Here is a 12,966-nt window from a genome sequence, read left to right on the forward strand (position 1 = left end):
ATGGATCCTATCACTTAATCTTCACATTTTCTGGTGGCGGAAGCTGAGTTGCAAGTAGTAAGAGTCTGAGAACTGAGTTACGGACACAGGACATCTGACTCCAGAGCCCGTGTCCTGAATCACCACACTGTAGAGACAAGAAAGAATTATTGAATGAATGAATGATTGTGGGAGATGAAGGTTGATGACTGCTGATTATCTAAAGGCACATCAGCCTTATTCGTGTTTATCTGGGTCAATCTTGCTTTCAACTTCTTTTCAGCATCAGCTACCCTGGTAGCAAGTTGACACCATGACCTTTTTGCTTGCTCTTATCATTTCTTGCCTTCAATATCTGCAAAATATACAAAGGAGATCTTTTAAATCAACGTGTCTAATCACCCTCCCTATCTTAACTTGCGGAAGGTGTGACCTGGACAACATGAAGCCAGAGAATGAATGCAGCTCAGCTTCAGCTCTTGCTCTGCATCACGTTGAACGTTGGGATGAGCCTTGTCCACCCCCTGTAAGGGTCAGTGATGATGGGGTGAGCAAAGCACGGTTGTGACAAAGGGAAGCTGGAGAGATTTTTAGCTCTTCTTTTATTTTAGTTAGGTCTTCACAGAGCGCTTTCTTTCTTTGTGCATTCTTGTAATGCCAGATAAACTGATGTTTCAATGTAAGTATAAAAAATATGTTCCTGACCTAAAAGGAAATAGTTTCCCTGTTCTCTCGTTGTGCATCATTAGTGTCCCTGCTTCTTTCAATTAGCATGGATAATTGGAACTTTGCCGTAGCTGGTTTTGCATAGTGTTTTCCATAATTCATTGAGCTTACCTACACTGTTAATTGAACTGTATTGTTTTGTTCATTCATTCAATCACCTGCTCTGTCATTCATCCAGAAAGTGTTCATGGAACGTCAATTCTATGACATGTTTTCCTGCACGAACTTACCATCTAATAGGTGTAGATCTGCTAGGAAAACAGACAGTACATTCTCCAGACAATAAAGAAGTATTACTTGAGTGCTAGATGGTAGAAGCTTTATGATTTAAGGATAATTATCATACTACTAATTGAACTACTTTGGGGACACTTCCTGGAGGAGACCACATCTGAGTGGGCCCTTGACGGAAGGGTGGGATTGGATAGATGGAGGTGGGGCAGTGTATTCTGGGAGGAAGGATTTTGTGAGGATTCATGGGATATGAGGTTGGAAATAAAAACAAGAGCTATCCTTCATTAAGCCTCTATTTTTGTTAAACAGATTTATAGGTGCTTTACATAGAACATTTCATTTAATCTTGTGAATATTTTTATAAGGCAAGTATTATAATCTGGTTGGAAAGAAGAGAAACCAGAGGCTCAGGGAGGAGGCCAGGTCAAGATTTAAACCGAGTTCCAGATCCTGCTGTCTTTCGGAGCTCTCTGACTGTGGAGAGCTCAATCCCCAGGCTGACACGTTTCCTTCTCAGCTGGCACCCTGATATCTCCATGTGTGACTGTTCCCATTTCCAGGTGAGGATTTGAGGTTCAAAGAGAAGCCCTGATCCCAGGAAAGACCGGGAATGTTGAGCTCAGCTGAAGCACGGGATGTCTCTCGCCAGCAAGTGACGCCAGAGTCGCTAACCAGCTTCAACCTCCTCTCTCTTCCAGGTCAAGTCCCTGCTGCTGTTGATATTGGGGCTCGCCCTGCTGAAGGAGGTGGCAGCTAGGACAAACCCCAAGGCAGTCTCTTGCCCTCCTCTGGAGGAGGATTTTGTGAGGGTTGACATTCGCATCTTTAGTCAAAACAAGGGTATTTCCAGCTTACATGACATCCATAACCGCTCCAGCTCCCCCTGGGTTTACACGTAAGTGCAAAGGAGATGGATCTTCACATTTGAAAAACATGTTATTTTATTCTAATCATAAAGTAGGAAATTTAGACAATATAGAAAAAATGCAAGCCCTCACATCTGCTCTTAAAAACAGAGATCTCACTATACCTGGGAGATCACATTTTTCTTGCTTTTTGGGCTAGGTCCTCCTCTGTGGTTGAAGGTCCTGCTATGCTGCTTCCAACTTCTCGTTGACCCTCTGCCTTTTCCTGCTTCATGCAGCTCTAGATTGGAATTTGTAAACTTTGTGTGTTGGAAGAGAGGGCTCTTTAAAGCAGCCCACATAATTATTTCTTTATGGGGATAAGCGAGAACCAGAAAAGTCAGTTTAGAGAGATCTGCTCAGATTAGACTTCAAGGAGTGGGGAGGGGGGCAGAGTGGAGGGGAAAGGCCAGTTTGCGAAGTGGGAAGCGAGGTGGCGGGGTTCAGGGTACAGTCTTGTGATTTTGTCTTATGTGTAGGTTCTTGGAATACGAAGTACTCATCTATATGCTCCAAAGACAAGTATGAAAATAGATTCCAGGGACAATTAAAAGTGCCTCTGTAGCTGCTTGCATTGCTTCCCAAGTGAAGGAAGCGTGTGTGGTGGCAAGTTGGCTGGATTGGCTTTGCTGCCTTTATGTTTCCTGGCGGAGGGGGCTATGCAGGGAGAAACTGAGAGAAGGCGCTGGATTCATAAAGCTCTGGGGCTTTGTTTTTCTTTTGCAAGCAGCAGGCTTTGTAGACCGTATCCTGAGAGATCCACTAGTGATGTTTAATCTTTAAGTAAAGGATGAATAATAATTATAGTAATAACAATGTAAAGTGAAAGAAACTAAAAGATCTAACACTTATTGAATACCAGCATTTTATGGTGTGGAGTTTCACATGCATTTGTGTCACTCACTGAGTGTTACCAACAATCCCGTGAGAGAGGTATACGAGAATCCTCATTTTATAGTTGAGGAAAACTGAGGCTTAGGGAGTTCAGCGCCTGCCAGAGGGCGGTCTGTAAATCCAGGCTGTCTGCTCCAGAGTCTGTGTGGCAGCCCTGAGGTCCTCAGAACCGCCTCCCAGCATGGGAGCACCCCGGGCTGCAGGGCTCTCATCCTTGGTCCCTCTTCCCCTCCCTGTCTCACCATCTTCTTTTGCCTGTTCTTCCTGCAGCGTCTCCCGGGACCCCAACCGGTTCCCCTCCGAGATTGCAGAGGCCCATTGCAGGTACTTGGGCTGCATCGACGCCCAGGGGAGGGAAGACCATTCCAGGAACTCCGTGCCCATCCAGCAGGAGTTCCTGGTCCTCCAGAGGGAGTCCAAGGGCTGTCCTGGCTCCTTCCGGCTGGAGAAGGTGCGGATGACTGTTGGCTGCACCTGCGTCACCCCCATGGTTCGCGAAATAAATGCCTGAGTGCTGCGCATCCTCTCGACTGAAGAAGCTGTAGACACGCCGCTCTTTACCTAGCACTCTGCAACAGTCCGGTGTGGTCCCCAGTTCTCTCTGTTTCGTAGGACTCTTGATAAGATTTGCTTGGAATTCTCAAAGCTCTGTATTAGAGATAGCGTTAGCTTCCCAGGGCACTTCAGAATCCTAATATAGTCCTGTGATGCTCCCATGTCCCAACCCCCTGGAGAACGGGGGAGGAGAACGGAGGAGCCCTTGGCCCACCCCGTTTATGTGCTCTGATGACCATCTCCTAGCCGTGCAGTCACTGTGCTGCACAGCCATTCCCTGGTAGCTCTGTTGGTAAAATGGGCCTCTGTTCCATGTGCATGAAAATGCAGGAAATATGACCACAATTTAGGAGTGGGTTGTGCACGATAGGGTGGGCTGGGAAGGATGGGGATGAGAATCTAGTACATATGTCTATTAATCTTTCACTAAATGTACATGAGTTTGGCTTGATATTTATATTTGGAAGGAAATTGTGAATATATTTATGATGCATTAATTATATAAAATTTCAGGAGAAAAATTAAAAAGCAAGGGCTAATATAGTAAAATATTAATGATTGAAAAATACTTGTGTTCATTTCTAGTTTCAGCTTGTACTCATAGACCTTGTAGCTTTAAGGATTTTGAAATTCTATATACCTGTCATTTGTTTTCCATATTTTGTCAGCGGAGTGCCAGTATTAGAGTTATCTCCTTACTATTATTTTTGTGTATGTGTGTGGTCTTGGTGATATTAATTTTTTCCCAGCTTTATTGAGATATAATCAATAAATAACATGGTATAAACTTAAGGTGTACAATGTGGTGATTTGATACACGTATATGTTGAGGAATGAGTATCACAACAAGGTTAGTTAACACATCCATCCCTCTACACAGTTACCTTTTTTTCTTTTTGTGGTGAGAACATTTAGGATCTACTCTCCTAGTAACTTTCAAGTATAAAATACAGTATTGTTAACTATAATCACCATGCTGTACATCAGAGCCCCAGAACTTATTCATCTTATAACTGAAAGTTTGTACCCTTAGTCCAACATCTCCCCATTTCCCTCACTTCCCATCCCTGGCAACCGCCATTCTACTCTCTGTTTCTACGAGTTGGAGAATTATTTTGCTATTAATGGTTCTTGGGAGTTACATGGAGAGGTGAGGAAAATGGCACCAACGTTGCACAGAACAGAACAGTTCCCTGGTAACTCTTTACTGCTCCATCTTCCTCGCTACATTATTTTACAAAATGAACATTTATTGGGCACCATGCTAGCCAATCTGGAGATACAGTAGCCTCCCCCATCTGTGGTTTTGTTTTCCGTGGTTTCAGTTACCCACTGTCAACCTCTGTCCAAAAATATTAAATGGAAAATTGCAGAAATAAACAATTGATAAGTTTTAAACTGCACACATTCTGAATAGCATGATGAAATCTCGCTCTGCCCTGCTCCATTGCATACAAATGCTACCTCACATTGCCTGTGCCATTCACCTCACTTCATCTCATCACACAGGCATCACATCGTCTCTCCTCATCACAAGTTGAAGAGTGAGTATAACACAATGACATATTTTGTGAGAGAGAACAGTTCACATAACTGTTAATGCAGTATACTGTTATAATTGTTCTATTTTATTATTACTTATTGTTGTTAACCTCTTACTGTGCCTAATTTATAAATTAAACTTTATCCTAGAGGCTGGCCCCAAAGTGCAGTGGTTAAGTTCAGATGTTCTGCTTCAGTGGCCTGGACTTCATGGATTTGGATCCCGGGTGTGGACCTAGCACCACTTGTCAAGACTTGCTGTGGCAGGCGTCCCACATATAAAGTAGAGGAAGATGGGCATGGATGTTAGCTCAGGGCCAGTCTTCCTCAGCAAAAAAAGAGGAGGATTGGGGGCAGATCTTAGCTCAGGGATAATCTTTCTCAAAAAAAATAGTAAATAAATAAGAAAAAGAAAGGAAAACAACTTTATTGTAGGTATGCTTATATAGGAAAAAACATAGTATATATAGAGTTCTGGACTGTCTGTGGTTTCCAGCATCCACTGGGGGTCTTGGAATGTGTCCCCCACAGATAAGGGGGGACTACTGTACAGAGAAAAGTAAGAAATGCATATGGAAGGGCCACGGTGTTGGTAGCAGCCATCCACAGAGCTCCTGGTCATCAGGGCCATGGCAGTCACTTTGCATCCTCTTCATTGTGACTTCTAGGACCTTTTGGGTCACTGGCTATCTTTCATCCATCTCTTATGCTTCCTGGGGACACAGGAGCTTCCAGATCCTGGTTTCCACGCCCCTCAGAGGTTCTCATCCCTCTCTTGCCCAGATAAGGTGCCCTGCATTTTCTCCTTTACCGCACCACTGGCTCAGAGTACATCTCCATTGCTGCTGCCTTCCAGGTCCCAGAGAGAGGGTGGGGCATAAGTTCTCACTCCCACCTGCAACGTGGCTTGAGGATGGGCAAGTGGCAGGAGCCCAGCACCCATTTTTAACTCTTTAGTGTGGGCAACTTTTATCTAGTTTGTAGGTGGGGGTGAGGATGGAGTAGCTTGGTAGACTGGCTCTTCATCTCTTCGCTTCAGGATCGTTTTCTCATGGTATAAACATTGACGTGTGTATGTAAAATATTCAGGCTCTCAAAACTTAAAAAACATTTTCTCTCACGGTAATCAGCTTCATAAGTTTGCTGTGAATCTTGCAAGTCCATTTTGGCACTCAAATCTGTGCAATGACCCTTCCTTTCTTGTTCGTTTTGGCAGTAATAGCCCTACCCTCAGGGTACTAGATGTAAAAAACCTCTGTCTGAGTGGTGGGAGAAGCAAAGAGATGAAGGAAATTGCAGAGGAAAAGATGACACCTGAAAGTATCAAGATATTATCTTTTTACACATGTACGCATGTGATTTCAAAGCAATGTGCTAAGTACTCTGAGCAAGATAGCAGATGTTAAGAAGACACAGACGATGGTAGCTCACCAGGAAATTTCAGAAAGGAGATGACTTTCACATTGAGATGAGTATGAGCTGCTCTCGAGGAAAATGGGGGAAGGGCATTCCTAGCAAAGGGAACAGTATGAGCAAAAGCAGAGGCACAAAAAAGCTTGGTGTATTAGGGGAACAGCAAGTAGTTCCAGGTGCCCAGGAGAGTGCGGACATGAGAACACATAGAGGGGATACATAATAACTATTTCTTGAAAGAACGATTGAATAAATGAATGAATGAGTGAGTTACAGATGTGATAAATACATAGCTGTATTTCATTAGATAATTCTGGTGATAGTGAGCAAAAGGAATTGGAAACCTGAAGGCCAGTTAGAAGATCAGAGAGAAGACAATTTATCTCCTCTGGTAGATTCACACTGTTAGAGCTGGATGGGCCCCTGTAGATCACCTGGTCAACCTTTCTCATTTGCAGATGAGGCCCAAAGGAATTAGGTGACTTGCTCAAGGTCACTTGGGTAGTTAGTGGCAGAAACAGGTTCACCGACACCAAGTTCGCGACTTTTCATGTTGGTTTGCAGCTCTCTATAGTGTTTCCAGTAAAGAGCCATTTCAGTCACTTTTCTATGTGGTCTAGGGCTGGCCCTGGGAGTGGGTACAGAAATACCTCCACGTCCCACATATCCAAATACACTGTCTATGGTGCCACGTGGGGTCTGGGGCCCTGCATTCCCTTCCTGTCTTGAGCTGAGAGGGGCTGTCATTCAAGAAATTGCAGGTCCTCTCCTGCTCACAAGGTGGCACACTGTGCCCATTTGTTCCCAGATTCCTTAGCATAGGTGACAAGGAAATAAATGGCTCCCTTATAGGGGAACCTGTCTTCTTTAGCAGCCACTTGAGACACTGCTGAGGCAGAAGGGCAGGCTGTGTTCTTCAGCTCTGCGCCGAGCTTTCTGGGACTCAGAGGTCCCTTGTTTTGCCTGTGGGAAAAATGGTCTAAGTTGAGTGGTTTAGGTGTTCAAATACAATATCATCATCATCGGGGGGAGAGAGGAAATTTTCTTTCCACATGGAAACTTGAAAACATATCGCCTTTTCTTTTGAAATCCGGTTTTTGTTTATAAAGCCTTGGCTGGCTCTCTCTCTTTCTCTCTTTCTCTGTCCCTCCTCCCTTGCTACCCAATTCTTGATAAAAGTCATCTACGTTTATAACGCTGCATCAAAGAAATTTTGCTTGTAATTTACAGTGAGGAAAATGGTTATGAAATTGATTTGTCTTTTTTTTTTTGTCCTCATAGGAGAGGTAGAAAAAATGGATTTAATATTTAGACAGCTCTCGGCTTTGAATCCTGGTTCTGCCATGTTTTGGTTGTATGAATTTAGGCAGTTTTGTCCTTCTGAGACTCAGCTTCCTTGTATGTTAGATGGCGGATAATATCTATTCTAAAGAGTACCGTGTAATATAATCGAACTTAAGAAATAAAGGACTTAATACAATACCCAGGAAGTGGCAGGCGCGTAGTAACTGGTAGCCATTATTCCAAGAGCCATAGAACTTATATTTCCCATTTTGCTTAGGCCCCGGGAAGTTGACAACCAACTTTTACGCTTAAACACCACAGCTATAGCATTCCTCAGGGTTGTCAAATTTACGCTCTCCATTTAACTTCTATATATGCACATATATAATTTAAGGTGAGTTAAACAAAAGACCTATATATTGTTAATATGTTATGTTATTATCACATAGATTTTTAAAAAAATAACCTTAAATTAATTTGAAAAGAGTAGAGGAAGCCATGGACTTAATACGTTGGGAAAAAAATTCCCTTGGGTCCAAATGTTCTTTGTAGCCTATTCCAGCGACATAAATTAGAGGAAAAGCACTTTTGGTTCAATAAGTCACAGAGGTGGTGCATGTCCAGCTGGATTCCCCTCAGGATACAAAGGAACCCACATTTTTCCCAAACACTGAGATGTTGTTTTTAACACGCTGTTTGGTGCCAAGGAAAGAATCATTGAAAAAGTGGTAACTTCCAAAGCTGCTGCGCTCTAAGCTTTGCTTGTGCATCTCCAAGTGTCATAAAAGCCTACAAAACAGCATTCCTTCTTCCTTAAGAAGCACCCAGGAAGAGAGAATTCCTTCGTCAGTGAAAGAGATCAGGCGTGGGGCAGATAAGGCATAAGGTAAGATAAGGTGTTGGTCTAAAGGTAGTGGGGAGAGACATCTATGTATGGAGAATTTTCCTTCCTGTGTTCCTTACATCTGGGAAGCCAATAATAGGGAGGTTGTACTTACCAAGTCATAATCCTGCATCTTCTTATATTTGCAATAGGATTAAATCACATTTGCAACTTTGCATGTTTGGAGTATTAATGTGGCCCGGGGAGCTAAACTCATTAACAATTCCATTGAGGTTGTTAAAAATAATAAAAATGATAACAATCGTAGTAGCTCAGATATACTGAGTGTTGGCTACGTGTGTCAGGCACTGTGCAGTTTTACGTGCCTCTCAGTCCTCAAGACAGTGGCATGAGTTTGGAAATATTGTCCTCATTTTACAGATGAGGGAACTGGGGAATTCATCACTAGATGCCTAGGACCCCAGGAAACTCTTGCCTGATAAATAAGTATGGTAAGAATTTTCTGTGAGCACGATGTCCCTTCTGAGGAGGCCAGCTGTGCTCAGATTCCATCCGGCACTCAACCCACGCAGCCCATCCAGGGCTGTGCCTCCCAGATCTGGTTTCTGTCGTGAGAATGTGGTTGGTTGTGGGAAATGGTTACACGGCTTCTGGTGTTGTCACCACTATAAAGAAGGTCTGGTCCTTGCCTTCAGGCCATGTAAAGGGCTGTGGTCACAAGAGCTTGTGAGTGTTAGCCTAAAGGTTTAAACTCTGGTCTCTTGGACTGCAGATCCCCTACTGCATCTAACCTGTCCATCTGTATCCAGTTGGATAAGTTACCTGATGTTTCTTCACTAGAATCTTTTCCCCTCTGAAAATGAAGAATGATTAAAATGTTTCTTATGTAGGCCACCCGAGGTTCTCAGGATTAACTCTTGATCTGCAAAGAGCATTGGAGATCCACCATTCGCCATCCTTCCAGAAACGCACCTTTGTTTACTAGTACCAGGTGCATGCCTTGGTCTTGTAATTTCATAATAGGGACCACATGAAGTGTGATTTTGAGAATTTCGATTTTGAGATTTTGAGAATTTTGCTCAGCAATGAAAATATTTTGAAACTAAGATAAAAAAAAAAGGAATGATCCCCATACGAGCATGAAGATGCTGTTGCCTGCAAAACATTTATATCTTCTCTTAAACTGTGCAAACATCAATAGCAATATCAGAGACCACAGCATCATGACAAGTGCGTGGATGTTGGAGCTAGATGCCAGGTGAAAACGGCAGCTCTGGCACCTACGAGCTCCACAAATCACTAATGATCTTGGGCAAGTCACCCAACCTCTCTGTGCCTCCCTTTTCCCAATTGTAAAATGGGGATGTAACAGTCCCTCCTTCACGGGGTTGTTGAGACACTAGAATAAGATGGTACAGATGAGGTTCTTAGACCTGTACGAGGCATGTGTTGTCCAGTGTGTTATTAAAAACAGAAAAGTCACCCATTATCTCATCACAATAACATAGTATGTTTAATATTTTGCTTTCTCTTTTGCAACATTGTCTCACAGATGCATGCTTTACAAGGCTGTAACCGTAACATATATGCAATCTGTATTTGGTGACTGTTTACTTAACATTATATTGTACACATTTTCTGTGTTTCTATAAAGTGTTCACAAGGGTTTTTAGTGGCTACAGACTATTCTTTCAAGTTGATGAACCAGAATTTATTTAGTTGTTCGTTTATTTTTGGACCTTTAACTATTTCCACTTACAAAAATTAAATGATGCTTATAGCTGTTTTAATTACTTTTTTATCGTGAAACATATAATGTGGACAGAAGAGTGCATGTCTATATGTTATGTACAGTTGACTTTAATGTTAAAATTCTCTCTGTGTGGGTTTTCATATCTATAGCCTACCTTGGGCAAGTTACTTAATCTCTCTGGGCCTCAGTTTCCTCAATTACAAAATGAGAATACTAATAATACTTGCCTCATAGGGTTGTGGTATGGATTAAATGTAAATAATATATGTAAAGCATTAGAGCAGTTCGAAGTTCTAACTAGGTGTCACTAGTCTTACTTACTAGTTTAATATGCCACCTGAAGCAGGGCCTTTGGATAGATGCTCCCACTTTTAATTCTTGTTTTCAAAGTGAAGTCAATCAATGCATCAGGCAAAGATGGATTTATGAGTGGTTCTGGGGTTGTGGCTGTCACAAAACTCAGACTTCCTACTCCACTGGCTTACCTCTGTGGTTTCCTTACATGCTGTCTGTAGGTGACATACCACAGCCCTTTACATGGCCTGAAGGCAAGGACCAGACCTTCTTTATAGTGGTGACAACACCAGAAGCCGTGTAACCATTTCCCACAACCAACCACATTCTCACGACAGAAACCAGATCTGGGAGGCACAGCCCTGGATGGGCTGTGTGGGTTGAGTGCCGGATGGAATCTGAGCACAGCTGGCCTCCTCAGAAGGGACATCGTGCTCACAGAAAATTCTTACCATACTTATTTATCAGGCAAGAGTTTCTTGGGGTCCTAGGCATCTGCTCATTCCACACTCCTGGGTTTTTCAACATCTAAGAGAAAAAAGACCCAGCTTTCCCACAACCACTTGTCAAATGCCTGATTACCTTCTGTGGTCACCTCAAACCTCAAGTGGGATCCATTAAGAAAGCAGGGTTTGCTTCCGCCACTTGCTTCTCACTGTGTCTGCATGCGGGCTACCAAAACACAAAATTAAGTATAAAAGAAAACAAATCTTTTCTTTTGGATCTGTGTTGTTTACCTTTGTGAAATCTACTAAGTACTATGATTTGGGTTTAAGAATTTAGATGAGGGGCTGGTCCAGTGGCACAGTGGTTAAGTTTGCACGTTTGGCTTCAGCGGCCTGGGGTTTGCCGGTTCGGATCCTGGGTGCAGACATGGCACTGCTTGGCAAGCCTTGCTGTGGCAGACGTCCCACATATAAAGTAGAGGAAGATGGGCAAGGATGTTAGCTCACGGCCAGTCTTCCTCAGCAAAAAAAAAAAAAAAAAAAGGGGTGGGGGGCAGATGTTAGTTGGACACTGATCTTCCTTAAAAAAAAAAGAATTTAGATGAGTTGAAGTTCTGGTCATATGAGAGTGAGTTTTACTGGGTAAAGAAATGATTTAATTACTCCTACTGTACAGAAGATGAATATCAAGAGATTCCCTATTATTTTCATTAATACTAGCATCTTTTTTGATGAAAGCTGACACGTTGAATAGTTACAATAGAAAAGACTCTTCTAACTTATATGCATTCACTCATTCAGTTGTCATAATAAACCCTGGTTTAGGAACTATCAATTAGCGTCATTGTACAGATGAGAAAATTGAAGCACAGGCTGAGCTAGTACCTTTCTTGAAGTTACAATAGTCATCTGGTGGCAGACCACTGCCTTCCTCACTAGGCTTCATTGCCCCCCTGTAGGAGATCCACCAGGAATCACTTGCCTGTACTGACGTCTCTGAACCATGGAATTTTCTCTGAGGATCATTCTCTCTGTGAATGGTCAGAAAAAGCACACTAATTTCAACATTTGCTTAATCATACAATTATAGAATTTTAAGCTTATGGAAACCTCATTGGAAATATAGCCAATAGATCCTTGACTTTGCCAACCTCCATAAATAGCTCAAATTATGATGGCCCTCATCTTGCTTGTGCTTCCAGTTCTTTACCAGGCCCACTTCCCTAGAAGTTTCTGGAAATTTCTGAGTAACATCCTCATTTCCCTCAATTTTCCCTGAGGATGCTCACTACTGTGGTCAACTGTCTGGTTTTTGACAACCAATCTCTGCCCGCCCAGGTGCCTGCAGGTGAAGGCCTGGTAACTTCTGTCAGGCTCTATGACTTCTCAGGCTAGGTCACAAAAAGTTGTGTAGCTGCCACCTGGTTCTCTTAGGATGCTCATTCTGGGGGAAGCCACCTGCAGTGCAAGAAGCCCAGCTGCCATGATTCCATTCTGGGAAGGCCATGTGGAGGTGCTCTGGTTGACAGTCTTAGATGAGCTCCCAGCCAACAGCCAGCATCAACTGCCAGCCATGTGAGAAGCCATCTTAGACACACAACCTAGTGGAGATTTCAACTGACTGTAGCTCCAACCAATATTTGAATGCAACCTCATGACCAGGATCGGTTACATAATTTGTGGGGCCCAGTGAAAAATTAAAGTGCACAACTCCTTGTTAAAAAATTATTAGGAATGTCAAGCAGAACATTAAACCAGACATGGGGCCTGTTTAAGCAGAGGGCCCTATATGACTGCACAGGTTGTGCGCCCAGGAGGCAGGCTGCTCGTGAGATCGCAAGAGTGAAATGCCCAGCTGAGCCCTTCTCGAACATTTGTGTTCAAAATAAAATAGTTGTTTCATTTTTTCCAGTTTTCTTGAGATATAACGGACATACATCATTGTATAAGCTCAAGGTATACAATATTTTGATTTGATATATATATATATTGTGAAATGATTACCACAAGTTTAGCTATCTTTCACCTCACGTAGTTATACATTTTTTTCTTTAAGATCTACTTTGTTAGCAACTTTCAAATATAAAATACAGTATT

General features: G+C 42.7%; 1 protein-coding gene across 1 annotated transcript; it reads left to right on the forward strand.

The window, feature by feature from the left end:
* Window positions 1-421: 421 nt before the first annotated feature.
* On the forward strand, window positions 422-3,249 carry IL17F (interleukin 17F). Its single transcript, XM_046639796.1, has 3 exons — window positions 422-526; window positions 1,638-1,834; window positions 3,009-3,249. Exons 1-3 carry the CDS (start codon window positions 422-424, stop codon window positions 3,247-3,249), a joined length of 543 nt encoding a protein of 180 aa, XP_046495752.1.
* The last annotated feature ends 9,717 nt before the right edge of the window (window positions 3,250-12,966 follow it).

Source organism: Equus quagga, chromosome 15, assembly GCF_021613505.1.
Source record: "Equus quagga isolate Etosha38 chromosome 15, UCLA_HA_Equagga_1.0, whole genome shotgun sequence".
In the NCBI taxonomy this organism is placed as follows: domain Eukaryota; kingdom Metazoa; phylum Chordata; class Mammalia; order Perissodactyla; family Equidae; genus Equus; species Equus quagga.

Excerpts from the sequence above, each read along its gene's own strand:
- IL17F (XM_046639796.1), top strand. The coding sequence starts at position 422 with ATGAAGCCAGAGAATGAATGCAGCTCAGCTTCAGCTCTTGCTCTGCAT. Across the intron at positions 527-1,637 it reads TAAGGGTCAGTGATGATGGG|GTCAAGTCCCTGCTGCTGTT; the intron begins GTGAGCAAAGCA and ends TCTCTCTTCCAG. Across the intron at positions 1,835-3,008 it reads AGCTCCCCCTGGGTTTACAC|CGTCTCCCGGGACCCCAACC; the intron begins GTAAGTGCAAAG and ends TTCTTCCTGCAG.